The sequence below is a fragment of the Pocillopora verrucosa genome, chromosome 2 (genome assembly GCF_036669915.1).
Source record: "Pocillopora verrucosa isolate sample1 chromosome 2, ASM3666991v2, whole genome shotgun sequence".
Lineage (NCBI taxonomy): Eukaryota > Metazoa > Cnidaria > Anthozoa > Scleractinia > Pocilloporidae > Pocillopora > Pocillopora verrucosa.
Genome location: NC_089313.1, coordinates 19,389,252 through 19,402,895, shown reverse-complemented (window position 1 = coordinate 19,402,895; position 13,644 = coordinate 19,389,252). Strand labels below are relative to the sequence as shown.

The window sequence follows — 13,644 nt, the reverse complement described above, 5'->3', positions numbered from 1 at the left end:
TGACATTTCTAAACAAACATCTAGTATACATAATAGGTTTTATGAAGTTTTCAGTGGCATTTTGGAGAAAAATTTCTTACTGCCGGGCATTGAGTCTATTCGAGAGGGTCCACAACCGAGCGGTATTATGGAATGCAGAAGCTCGCATAATTTGTCCACTAAAAAAACAAATTGATTTTCGGAGTTGCTTGACATTTCTAAACAAGCATCTGTCATTCTTGGGAAGTTTGAAAGAACCTTTCGGCTGAAATTGTGCGAAATTTTCTGACTACCGGGCATTTTGCCACAACGTCGAAAACAAATTGCTCACATCAAAAACAAATTGTTCACATCAAAAACAAATTGGTTATATAAAAAACAAATCACCATGCTAAAAGACAAATTTCTCAGATTAACATCAAAAGCAAAATCGATTTATAGCCGCTAGTCAACGGCTAGGTTAATGAAACTGTCCCCAGTTTTTACTCGGTCTAAAACGCGTTGCCCGATTTGTTGTGCCAACTGCCATTGCCTTCTTTCTGGAGGAACTGCAGATTATTTTTGTAGAGCTCAGCCTCTTCCCAAAGCGAGTGAGCAAATTCATGTTTACCGGTACTACTTACATTTCGCGTTATTCCCAGCCCCTGTTTTTGCGTCGCTGAACAGGCATCTGAAGAAAAATTAGTACTTATGTGACTCTAATACAAAAGTTCAGCTTGTGAGGCGAACAAGTGAAAAAAGGTGAAGAGTATAAAAAAGGGCAGCGCCTTTGAGTAAGACTGCAAACTAAAAACTGATATTAAAAATATGCCAACGGATGTGATAATTGTTTGGAACACGTGTTCTTGGGTGCTTAGCCGTGTTTCTGTTCAAAGCAGCACTTTTAGTCTTTAAATTTGAGTGGTCAAGTGGTAACCAAAATTTCACACTAACGCTCTACTCAATATAGGCCGAAGATTAATCATGTTGTCATCGTAAACTAATGTAGTCTGTTGGGGCGCTAGGTGTATCACGACATTACAAGTGGCTAATTGTGACGAAAATCATCTTAGAATTGAGGGAAACCACAGACTATTTACTTGGTTCTCAAAACAAAACTATAATATTAACCAAAAAGCAACGAGGACTGACAAGGATACAGAAGACCAGCACAAACTCTAAATGACCCATTGGCACAATTTCTCAAGATTTGCAAATCGTGATGTAACGGTTTTAGTGTCGTTTGTTAATTAGAGAACAATATATACTATCCAAAATTAGATTTAAGACTTATAAGTCCCATTAAAATTTCAAAATCATAAGCGACAGATTTAGCAAGAAAACGCAATACTTACATTTGAGAAGTAAACGCAAACACGGATAAATAAGATATCTGCGCCATACTTCACTCTATTTTAAACTAACTCATCTGTGAACAGAAACCGGTAAAAAGCATACTCGGATACTTGCAATGTTTATAGATAACCATTTGTTTAAATTCAAAGCGAACGGGTTCCTTTGTCACCCTATGTAATGCATTACCGTGCGAGAGACTCGTATCTTACCGCTGAAATTTGTTTGTTATGAGTCTATAGCTAATTTGATGTTTAACGTTCGAAACAGAACAGCTCCATCCAATATTCAAGATCTATTTCAAGATGTATCTAAAGTTCATTATTACAATACACGTTCTTCTGCCTCTAATAACTTCTATACCAAATCTTCTAGGCTGTCCGTTCAAGCGAATTCCTTCTCTCGAATAGGAGTAAAAGTGTGGGATGCAATACCTCAAGAATTAAGAAATCTTTCTAAAAAATGCGTTTAAAAGAAAACTCAAACAAATTTTATTCAACATATTAGGTTCACAAGACTCTTATACAGATTTATCTGAGATTATACAAAATGTAAAATTCTGGTAATACTTCTCCTGATCTGTCCTGACTATTGTTATAAACAGTAGCTGTACCGTTAATATTTTAAATTAGGTCAATGTCACGGTTTTTCTTGTTGTTATTCAATACTGTCTCTTTCCCTTCTACTTTATTAGTTAATTTCTGTTTTTAATATATTTTTGTAATTCGACTATTAAGGCATGGCCCGCTTAGATTAGCCTTTGCTAATTGCGGGCATGCCCTTTTCTGTAAAAATTTAATTGGAAACAAATAAAGTGTGTGTGAGAGAGACAATGCCGTAACAAAGAACAACTCTCTGGAATCTGGAATCGGATACACTTTACGCTCTGCAATTTAATCTTCTGCAGGCCTTCAACACGTTTTTTATTATTTCAGTTACTTAAAACCAGTCATAAGTCACGTTCTCACCCACTAGCCAGTCCGTAACCGCTATTCCGACCAAAGGTCAAACCGGTTTTGGAAAATTCCAAAACTTGTCAAAGTGATCTTGAGAAAGACGAGAAACCCATCCTTGAAAAACTTGTTTTCTAGTGAGTCTTTTTGGTTACACAACCATTCCCATGGTATATCCGGTTCACCCCATAAAATTAAGCAAATGTACTATTTTCAGTTTCTTGTGGAACAACTTCACGTCCCAACTTTTGTCTTTATGCAATGGTTTCCAAGTTTTTTTTCCCTTCTAAGGTAAAAAAACTTGGAATATACAACTAGTAGTTGGCTGTTACAACACATATCATGCAATAATTTGTTGAAAAAAAATCAGGAAGGTTTATCTTTCAAAAGTTGTTTAATTTTAATTGGATAAATGCACCCTCTCCCACACAAAAAGCTTCTATAGATGACATAAACCAATACAGGCAAGGCAGTGATTTGTTTTAAAATTGGTAATTTTAATTGCAATCAAAAAAATCAAGACAACAAATTTCCATACAATTAAAGAGCTGAAGTCCTGGAAGAGGCTGAAGTGGTTGAATACTACAATACCAAGAGAAAAACTATAAAACATCAGCATACAACACAAAATGCATTCTCTCCTTGTTAGAATTTAGTTACAATTTGACTGAAAAGAAAACCTTGACAGAAGTGCTAATGGTGACCAGGACCATGGTCCATCTCAATTTTAATAGGATTGCCTCGTCTAAGGACAAAAAAGTGACCACATTCACATCGAGTTACTTCATTTAAGTGCAGTTTGTTCCACACAATTGAAGTTGCCTCTGGTTCACCTTTAGATAAGAGTAAAAAAAAATTAACTTTCAAATTCAAAAAGTAATGTATTGGTGACCTTCACAATCTTACAACTTTGCATGAATCACTGGTCTGTGTTCATTATGTGTGGATGTTTCAAGTAAACCAAGTGTGCTACACAAAGTCCAAGCTCAATTTTAAATTTCCAAATCTCATTGGTTTGACAACTATGAAATATTCCTGAAGGGAATTTTACTGCTCTTTCCATTCATCTTTTACAACAAGCTTACCCATAAGCCAAAACTAGCTCCACTTGACCCAGTTTTGTGGGAAGACTTACATTCATACTGAATATGGGCTTTTTCCAGAATCTAAAACTTTGTTTCCCTGCACACCTGGCATTCCACTACTTCAGATATGTTTTTAAACAATGAATAGTACATTTACCCTCATAGGTCAATAGCTATATCCTGATATGTAATCATAATTGTGACATTTTAGATTCTGGCTCATTTTTGATAAATTTTTCTCGGAGAATTGTCTTCTGAATAAGGCTGACAAGCATTAAAAAATATCAACAATGACCTGGAGTTTTATCCTCAGGTATGTCACCTACAAGAATGAATTTGATGACAGCCTTAACTCCATAAAACTCTCATTAAAAAGTTAGGCACTCACAGATGCATCCAATAATTCGCTCATCAAACATGGACAACACTTCAAGGGGTTTGTCTTTTGTTCCAGGTGGTCCTTCATAAGGCTTCATGTTAAATGGATCCTGTTGGTTTAAACGATGACCACACACACATTATTACTGTAAAATAATTCTACAAGTACTATTGTGAGTGCATGTGTCGAGAGTTCTCCAGTTTGTTATCATGGTGAGGAAAAAATTTAGTACTTGCACCTAAAAGTCAAAAGAAAACCTATGTTTTGCAAAAAAGTGGCTAGCCATTACTCTGTCTTAGGATCATGCGAGATAAAAATCCAAATAAAATCAGAAATATCCTGTTTCCTTTCATGTGCCAAGTTGTTGTGTGATCTTCTTAATGATCAGGAAGGCTGAGCAGCAGCTTTTCTCATTCCACCCACAACAGTTTGGTCATGGGTATATATAAGTGCACAAATAGCCCCCACTCTTTAATTTAGCCATCCACAATTTGCTCCTAAGGACTGTTTTCTACCTTAAGATAGCCAAATAGTGGCTTGTTGTAAGTCATGGATACCATTTATACATCTTCAATATTGCGAGTTGTGTTGTTAAGCTTGTGATCCTGTGACATACAACTATAAATTTTAATTAAACTTACATCAATGCCAGCAGCCAAAGCATCATATTCTTTCTTCTCTAAACCAGTGGCTTGTTCTGCATCAGTTGGTATTCCGCCATTACTCAGCCTTGTGCCTGGTAAATAATGCATACAACAGATAACTAAATTTGCCTACCATCAAATATCAATAAAGGATGACTTTTGATGAATATGGTTATTTGAAGAATTAGCTATTGCAGAATAAACTCATTTACCAGAAGGAGCTGTTGTTACCTTCCAACATGGATGGTTTGGTGAAAATAAATAGCTCACTAGGTCAACCAATGATAAATAAGCAATATGTAAAGTGGGTTTGATGCCACACTCCTCAAAGTAATTTGAAATCTAGAAGCTCTGGAATTCCATTTATGGCAATGGCCATTACATAAAAGATAATTGCAAAATTGTAACTACTTAAGTGGTATTCTCTAATGATGATTTTTCTTTCCAGCTGGGTATCCCTGTGAGGCAAGGGGGGGTGGGGGGTGGGGAGAGGAGGAGGTTAATGGGTTCATGTTTTTTTAGTTAATCATTATATCAGTACTCTGAAATGAAACACTTAGTAAAATGACTAACCTTGTGTAGTTAAAATAATGCAATAAGCAGGAAAAAGTGTGCGATGAAATCCATGTATTTAACCGATAAATAGTGATAATTAGTAGCAATGATACATGACATTTTCCACGTCTCATCAAACTTTTCCAACCTATCTTTCTCACGTATTTCATGAGGACCACAAAGCTTGAACATTTAAATTTGACACACGAAAGTTCAATTAACATTGAAGTTAACAGATATATTTATCGTGATTCTCTGGCGAATATGAGACCCGGCAAATAGGCAAGATGGAAGGTGAATCCTTGATAAATATTGTCTTCTATTTCATACCAGGCATACTATGAAGAGATTTCTACCACACTCACTTGTTACAGAGAGTCCCCTAGAGAGAAGTACAGGGCATGTTCTAGTTATAATTGCCTTCAAAGCCGGCTGCATCGTAGACAACTTCCCTTTCGCCAATATACGGAGTGAAGCCGCCATGTTTCTCTAACTTGCATTCCCGGATGAAGCTTGAGAAGTCGATATCCCGTATATCTCAGCCTCAATCGTGACATATGCAATACATTGTGTCTCATACATGACCTACTACATGAAACACACAGCCATCACAATAATTGAGGATGTTGAAGAGAAACGGGCACAATCTCCGAATTAATCTTCTCTTGTTTCTGTTGACCTTTCATAGTTATGTAGAAACTCTTGCTGACTCAGGTTTGCAAAGAGATAGCAAGACCGTCATTGGAAAACCAAAACTTGGTAAGAAAAAACTGTTATTTCCGGGGCTTTCAAGAATGCATTCTAGTATTTTGGCTTCGGAAAAAAACTCGTTACTGATTTTTGAGAGGGAGCCTTTATGCCCAGAATGAAATTATAATATTATCAATGGCAGGGAAGAAACACGGGGCCAATTGGGTACAAAGGGGTCCGAGGATGCTTGATAAATCTCGTGCTATTGGAGGGCGGGGGTGAGTGTGTCCCCTTGCCCATAAAATCCTATGAGCGACTAACATGTAACCTCTCCCCACAATATGAATACATTATGCACCAAGCAGGTGATGAGAATAGACTAAATTATCAGCCAGAAGCCCGACCTTGACATAACATGCCTTTCGATTGGTTCTTATTAGTGGACAGATGTTCAGCTGACATCACCTTTAACAACTTTTTGCTTTTTTCTCACACAAATCAAATAAATTCAATGTTGCTGTGGGTCTGTACAGTAATGGATCACAAACTGTCAAAATGCAGTAAGAACATCCGTTGGCTGCACCTTGTGTGCCTCTTTTATGCTCTTACTACATTTTGATGTGATCTGTGATCTATTATTACTGAACAGACACACAGCAACATGAAATTCATCTGTTAATCAGAATTGTGGCTCATGATGATGAGTAATGGGTTTGACTTCTTGGTAAAGTTATGTGTTGTTCTTGGGCAATAATGTTTCAAAGTGCCTCTCTCCACCTATGAGTATCAAAGTTTACCAACAGACTGTACAAGTGAAACTGACTGAAAAAAAATGGGAGGTGGTTACCTGAAATGGACTAGTCTGCAGTCAGTCCCCCAGTCGCTTAGTGGTATGGGAAGTGGGAAACCCTCCAAGCAACAGTTGGCATCTAGTCTTGGGAGACTCAATCTTTACCTATGTCACATGGCTCATTTTTGAATAAATTATTAAATTTCAGATTTGACAGTAGGGATCAGTGTTGGACTTTTTGTGTTGTTTGTTGGGATGGCAGTTTATATTTACAAACCAAGAAAGAGATCTCCAAGAGGACAGTACATATCTTTTGAGCAGGCAATGCCTGTTTGAACCATGTATAAAGATGCTGGTTGAACCTGACTTGAGCTTAAATGTCTGCATTACCTTCCCCTGTGCTACTGACAGTGACTTAAAAGATGTAAGCTGACATGAATGTTGATGTTTTACAGGAGCATTCATAGATTTTAAGTTCAAATGTGTGATAACCTGTATTGAAAGACATTCTCTGCAAATGGTTAGATGATTTTCCACCAAGATCTCTGGCACAATGAGAGCTCATTTGGTTGTCCAACACTTTCAGGTTTAGACTTTGGATCTACTTTGCTCTCCTGATAATTTTATGTTGATAATGTATCACTTCAATCTCAAGAAGAATATTTTACCACCCAAAGGTAGTTTTGCACAGTACTGAAAAAATAAAAAACCTTCCAACACCTGTAGAAAGAAACAAGTCAAGGGAGGAGTTTTGTGAATATCATATAGGGCTGTGAGTTAGGTGAACCCTGTAGCTGACTCCTGGGGTCGATGGATACATAAATTATCACTTGCAGAATTGTTTTTAATCTATCAACAGTAAATGTAGTTTGTAAAGAATACTCTCCTTGTAAAATTCACGAGAAAAAAAACAACAAGAATTAAAGGTTCTTTTATTTACAGCCTGATACAAAAATAAACTAAATGGAAATATTTCCAATATTGGTAACCCACTATTCAAGTTTGATATATGTTGTGCTTATATTATCTCTTATTATAAAAAGCTTCAGCTGCTGCATTAGTAAATAAATTGTGCTCAATTGCAAATACGGCAAAAACGAAACATAGAAAAACACAACAAAACTTTTGTTTTATTCTCCTAAATTATTTAATTATATCTATCTCATCTTATAAATTTCTTTGCAAACATCTAAGAATTGAGTTGTAACAAATAAAAAACTGAGCAAATAAAAAACGATATAATTACAAATAAGATCCCTTCCCATACATCTCTGATACTAAAAAAAAATTGTGCCAGGTCAGGTTTGACTGGTGATAGTTGAAGAGGGCAGGTACAAACTTCTATGGGTGCCAACTGTAATTTACTCTTTCTCTTGCTTAAGAATGTGAGACTTGGTTGGCTTCAGTATCAAAACATGACCAAAAACACATAAATGCAAAAATTTAGAGACAATTTTTCCCATCTTTGCATCAACTTAACTAATTTTAATATGTGTATTATGCTGGATAATGTGAGGAAATTAAATGCAAGGCAAAATGTAATTTTTGAAATTTGTAGTATGAGAAGTAAACTGAATTTCATCTGACTTTGCACATACATAGACAGCAGTCAAGTTGCTTATTTCCTCCAACATTGTGAACAAAGTAGCATATTTACTCCTCTTGTAATCCTAGTGGGTCAGCTTTTAACATATACCTCTACCAACTATGAGATTCTAAAGGCCAGTTTGGTTAATATCAAATTTATATATTTAGCTTGTGTAACTAACAATGTTAACCCTTAAGAAGACTCTATAATTTTTAACATTTGTCTTTCAAGTGTAATTTAGAAAAAAAAAGCAGAAAGAAGAGGAAAGAAAACTTTGGACTAACAAACAACCATAAAAGCACTTCCCTGTAAATGCCCTTTCTAATAAATTCAATTTGTTATGGTAATCACTGCCCAAGTTACTTATAACATGACAATGTTTCAATGAAATAAAACATGCAATTACTAAATTGAAACTTGAATATGACCAGACCTACAATCAGGTACAATTCTGATAACTCACTGATCATGAAATACTGCAATTATCAATATTATTTCTCCACTAAGTTAACAAATTGAACCCTAATTAAGAGTTGCAATGGCAATTTACAAAGTAACCAGTCTTATAAGGTTAAGCCATTTTGTAATATTTAGATGAAAACCTTGTAATTTTTGTTGCCCTCTATATCAAAGCTCCAAACGGTTTGGCTATCTTGCTCACAATAATTTGGAATAGGTTGTTGCCATTATAGGTGTATCTATAATACACCAAGTTACCTTCTCATTATGGTAAGTGCAATCTCTACCAGTAATTGAGTAAATTTCTTATCAGCTATTTGATTGAAAGCTTTTTATGTCATGCTATATACTTTCTGTAGTTTCCCTTAACCTACATATACTGGTAATAAAAAGTTTATCTCTTGACAGCCAAGACTTCATACTCTAAAGCTGCTAAACTAAAAAAATGTCTTTTTGCTTAATTGATATCAACCTGCTGGTAACTTATTTTAATTTAAAAATTTCTAAAATAGAAAGAGGGTTACTTAAAGTTTTTCCACATATCAAGAACTCACTCAAGAAATCTAAGTGCACCATAACTTCAGATTCTATCCTTGGTTACTTAAAAAGTTTTACCACCTTTTAGTTGGAAACATATCTTCAGGATTAGTTTGGTTAAAAAAAGGGCAACTGTTGTAAGGTATTATATTCCTGAATTTTTTTATTCCCTTAGTTATCCTTTGTTTTTCTAGGTGCAAGTAAAACTTCCAATCTGACCAAGTAATGTATAAAACTATTAGGTTGTTTACAGAAAATTGACAATAATGCAAAAAAATAAAAATAATGATAATGATTAAATGGAAACTGATCACTTTCCAATACATTTCACATTGATTCTCGAAACAAATCTCAACAGTCAAGATTTTGTGTAGTATTTTGTATGAGGGACTGGACAGCATTACTATTGCAAACCCTTATTTTGCCAACTCCTTGTACTGCTTTCCATCTGTCTGGTAGAAATCTTCCAGCTGCCACTGTAACGTTTCAAATGTGGGTCGTTCTACAGATTCCTTTCTCCAGCAGGCCATCATGATATCATAGAGCTTGTCTGGGCAAAGATTTGGTTTGGGCATTCTGTAACCACGGTCTACTTCTTCAACAACCTACAACAACAAAGATATATTGAGAACTTTGTGCTTTAACATAGCTAAGCTAAATGGTTAACAGTTTAAAGGGGAAGTAACTTTTTGTATAGGCAGTGTACTGGGCTCTGAATTAAAAGGACTAGTAACTTGCCTGGGGTTGCAAGTGATGTACTGGCATTCTGAAAAGGGGAGAAACAATACTCCACAATGCTACATTCAATCTAAATTGGAACCTGCTCTAACAAAGCCAATAAAACTTCTTTACTACACTATATGTAACTATGTTTAAGGTGCTACCTGTCTGTTATTCATCCCTGCATAAGGTACTCTTCCATAAGTTACCAGCTCTGTCAGTAGAATACCAAATGACCACACATCTGACTTGATGGAAAACTGGTTCTTAAGGCATGCCTCTGGTGCAGTCCATTTGATGGGGAATTTTGCTCCTTCATGGGCTTCATAGATATCTTCATCAATGGCCCGTGACAGACCAAAATCTGCCACCTTAACAGTATTATTGTTACCAACCAGAATGTTCCTGGCGGCCAAATCTCTATGGACATAATTATGCTTCTCTAGATAGGCCATGCCAGCGGCAATTTGGGAAGCCATGTCAATCAGCTCTTCCATCTTCTTCTTTCGTCCCTCTTCACTGCGCAGATAATCAAGTAGACTTCCTTTGGGCATCAGCTCAGTCACAATGTAAATTGGTTCCTCTTTAGAGCACACTGCATAAAGCTGAACCAGTTTGTCATGGATCAGTCTCTTCATGAGTTCAGCTTCTTCAAGGAATGCCTTGGGATTCATTGTGCCAGGCTTCAATGTCTTGATTGCCACAGGGGTGGTGTCATTCCATAGCCCTTGCCACACCTCACCAAAGTTGCCAGATCCAAGACGTGTGGTAAGTCTGAGTGTGTCGCGCGATATTTCCCACATGTCTACAGTGTCATGTGACAAACCAACAGTCTGTGGTTTTTCGACCTAAAAATATATGTAAATAAATAAATATCAAATAAACAAATTAATAAAACATAAAATTGTAACTAATAATCAGAAATGATAAGTAACAATAAGTAAAGTGCCAGTAATATTTCATGATTGGTACAAGAAGCCTTGAAAATAATATACTTATATAACCTGTAAACTAATGTCAGAACCAACTGGGTTAATTATTTCTCCTGGCTGATCATTATTAATTTGCATATACAAATAAAACAGATAATTTTGTACATTTAAACCAAAGGATCTTTTTCCCAAAAGGCCACTCGAAAGGTATCACTTTTCAAGACATATTATCTCTTTCATAAACATGTTCTACGCATACATACTAGAGACAAAACAAAAACATGAATATCCCATCTATTGTGAGAATCAAGACCCAGGACTCTAAGGAATGTATTTAACATTTAACCCCTAAATCAACTTGTAAGTAATTTCATCTTATACTACCAATGCTGAATCATATATTGTGGTCATAAGAATAAAGGCAGTGATTCTCAGCTTAAAAGATTCTTGATTGGTAAACATGTCCTCCTTCTCAAGACCATAGGAGATGTACAGGAAACAGTATGGGGAATGTTCATTCTGATGTTGGAGTTTAAAGAGGTAACTTCTTAGCAGGATTGTCTGCTACTGGTGATGTATCATTTTACAGGGAAATAAGATGGAAAAACTATTTAACAAAGAGAGTTTCTTAGCACTCACTACAACAAACTCGTTGTTGTTGTTTTTTTGAAAGTAAAATCAACAATGTTGCTTATCAAACCTAATTGCAAAATGTTGACTTGAGTTGATATCTTACCTTGACACATGGCTTTTTAAGGACATCACATAGTCCATCGGCATTTTGGGTATAATGCTGAACCAGATCTGACAGGGTGCTGAATGGATTATTGTGGGCAATAAAGAAGCTACCAGATTCTGTTTTGCGGATCTTGTAATGTTTGACCATGTCACCATCTTTGACGGACAAAGCATAACCACCTTTATCACTTTCTCGGATCAAAAATGCTCCATGCTCATTGACAGGTGTCTTTAATAACTTGTCTGCCTCTGGTCGCTTTATTTCACCAAAATACCAACTGTGTAAAGAAAGGAAAATGCAATTGATTGAAGATAAAACAATTATACTCTTATAAGGTATAAATTTGCATTCATGTTACCATAAACCCAGGTCTAATAAACTTGCTATTCTCCCTTCAAACTGTAACATATTTCTTTTACAGTATAAAACTAGCTGAGAGGATTGTGTGGTCATTAGCCAGTTAAGAATTATATTGTGATATCACTCCCTAGCTGGAAAGGATGTCTATTACCCCAACTTGTTTAAAAGATAATGTATCAATATTGTAAGGAGAACTAAATACTTATCAATTTGGAGTAATAGGGGTTAATAATAATTTTTGAAAAATTAAAATGTCTTCTTAAAGACAGGATACTTGACTAATAATTACATCTTATATTTGAGAACTTTTTGAGTCAGTGAGAATTGTTCCATCCCTCAGGAGAGTTCATACCCCTCTCCTTGTGCAAGATACACTGTATATAATTGTTGTGAGTAAAGAAAATGTTCAGACTAGGAATTAGATAACATGTAATCAATTATGTGATAATCACTACAACACTGTCTGGAAAAAAGTTTGACATGGGGGCATGAGAAATAGATCTGTCTTTTTGTTATGCAGTCTGAAAAATGATATTTACTCTTTTATGATTCTTATGTAAATCTCTCACGACCTCAGATGATTTGCATCACAAGGAAGCGAGGGTGCCTGAGGCAATGTGTTAATTATGAATTAAAAATCATTGCTATTTTCATCTTCCTTGGGATTTCTTTTCCAGACTGAATATGAGAAACTCAGTCCACATCTGATAAAAGCATGCTTTGCTATCGATCTACATATATAATACACTGACTATTTGCTTAACTAAGTGCTGAAAATATTAGGTAATCTCACATAACATGGCACGTTTCAATCACGCATAGTTAAATTTATATTTTTGATTGACAATTATGTGGTGCATCAGTACTAAACAATCCAACTTGAATTTGGTAAATAGAATTAGTTGTAAACGAAAGGCTGTGTCGATGTAAAAATTGGTTTGCCAACCAACTTTGCGGCAGTTTCCGGGTGCTCGTTCAAGGAATAACTTCATTTAACTAGTTGACCAAACACTCTGACATAACATTTTAACATTAAATCATATTTTGGGTTGAAATTTGCAAGGGCAGATCTAAACCTTAAAGCAGTGCTAAAGCAAAGAATTCGAAGCCGCGGCAAAATGAAAGTGCTGATTCAAGCTGCTACATGAATTCCTTCAACCATTAATTAGAAGAATTTATGTGACCTCTTGGCCAAACTGGCCCACACAATTCACGTAACATTCCAGAGAAAATCGAGATTTCATTTTTGCATTGATTGCTTCCCGCACAATCTATAAATGATGCTTGATCATATATTCTGGAACAATTGCCATTACACTTCACTTACTCTTCGGCTTCCAAAGTTTCATGAGCAGCTACATAGTTGCTTGGAATGAAACCCGATTTGCCAGAATCACGAGATTTAGCCCTCCACCAATCGTTCTTCAAATCGTCGGGGTCTACCTCAAGAATCTCGCCCTTTGCAAAGCTCAAGTCATCCTCTGTTCGAGCATCGTAATCATAGAGAGCAATGTAGAGGGGTTTCACAGCAGTTGGACTGGGTTCAGGAGGCGGTGAGCTCGGTGGCGGCTCCGGCACGTATCGATCACTATGTTGTTGTACAGATCCGGAATTCACTTCGATTTCCTTTAAGCTTGCCGCAGATTTGTCCACATTTTGCCCGTCGTTTATATCCCTTTTTTGGTCCTCAGAGGACTTCTTGCCCATGCAGCACCCCATGGGTGAGAAGGAGCCAAGATCTACACCAAAATGCTGTGTATTTGACTCTGAGTACGGATCGTTTTCGCGAAGGATCAAACTTCAGAAAGGTGTTGTACACAGTTCCGGGATTGCGCACTCCCATTCATATCTCTGCCCAGTCCTTTGGATTTTAATTTGCACGAGAGTCACTGGTAGCTAGTT

The 13,644-nt window shown here is 36.2% G+C and overlaps 2 protein-coding genes and 1 long non-coding RNA gene across 3 annotated transcripts; 1 reads left to right on the top strand and 2 right to left on the bottom strand.

Annotated features, from left to right (window-relative positions):
* Positions 1 to 2,740: 2,740 nt before the first annotated feature.
* Positions 2,741 to 5,432, bottom strand: LOC131790783 (cytochrome c oxidase subunit 5B, mitochondrial-like). Its single transcript, XM_059108061.2, has 4 exons — positions 5,293 to 5,432; positions 4,370 to 4,464; positions 3,738 to 3,837; positions 2,741 to 3,097 (listed from the first exon to the last, which is right to left on the bottom strand). Exons 1-4 carry the CDS (start codon positions 5,408 to 5,410, stop codon positions 2,958 to 2,960), a joined length of 453 nt encoding a protein of 150 aa, XP_058964044.1. The 5' UTR covers positions 5,411 to 5,432; the 3' UTR covers positions 2,741 to 2,957.
* An 87-nt stretch (positions 5,433 to 5,519) lies between these two features.
* On the top strand, positions 5,520 to 7,772 carry LOC136278912 (uncharacterized). The gene is made up of 2 exons (XR_010716625.1): positions 5,520 to 5,686; positions 6,616 to 7,772. It is a non-coding gene; the product is annotated as an uncharacterized lncRNA (long non-coding RNA).
* Positions 7,323 to 13,568, bottom strand: LOC131790773 (tyrosine-protein kinase Src42A). The gene is made up of 4 exons (XM_059108047.2): positions 13,070 to 13,568; positions 11,380 to 11,659; positions 9,876 to 10,559; positions 7,323 to 9,596 (listed from the first exon to the last, which is right to left on the bottom strand). Exons 1-4 carry the CDS (start codon positions 13,459 to 13,461, stop codon positions 9,408 to 9,410), a joined length of 1,545 nt encoding a protein of 514 aa, XP_058964030.2. The 5' UTR covers positions 13,462 to 13,568; the 3' UTR covers positions 7,323 to 9,407.
* Between the last annotated feature and the right edge of the window lie 76 nt (positions 13,569 to 13,644).

Bases quoted from the DNA above. Each gene is read 5' to 3' on its own strand.
- LOC131790783 (XM_059108061.2), bottom strand. From the start codon at position 5,410: ATGGCGGCTTCACTCCGTATATTGGCGAAAGGGAAGTTGTCTACGATG. The intron at 4,465-5,292 runs GTGAGTGTGGTA...ATTATTTACCAG, and splicing joins TAGGGGACTCTCTGTAACAA to GCACAAGGCTGAGTAATGGC. The intron at 3,838-4,369 runs GTAAGTTTAATT...TTAAACCAACAG, and splicing joins CTTTGGCTGCTGGCATTGAT to GATCCATTTAACATGAAGCC.
- LOC131790773 (XM_059108047.2), bottom strand. From the start codon at position 13,461: ATGGGGTGCTGCATGGGCAAGAAGTCCTCTGAGGACCAAAAAAGGGAT. The intron at 11,660-13,069 runs GTAAGTGAAGTG...TTCTTTACACAG, and splicing joins GAAACTTTGGAAGCCGAAGA to TTGGTATTTTGGTGAAATAA. The intron at 9,597-9,875 runs GTAGCACCTTAA...TTGTTGTTGTAG, and splicing joins CAGGGATGAATAACAGACAG to GTTGTTGAAGAAGTAGACCG.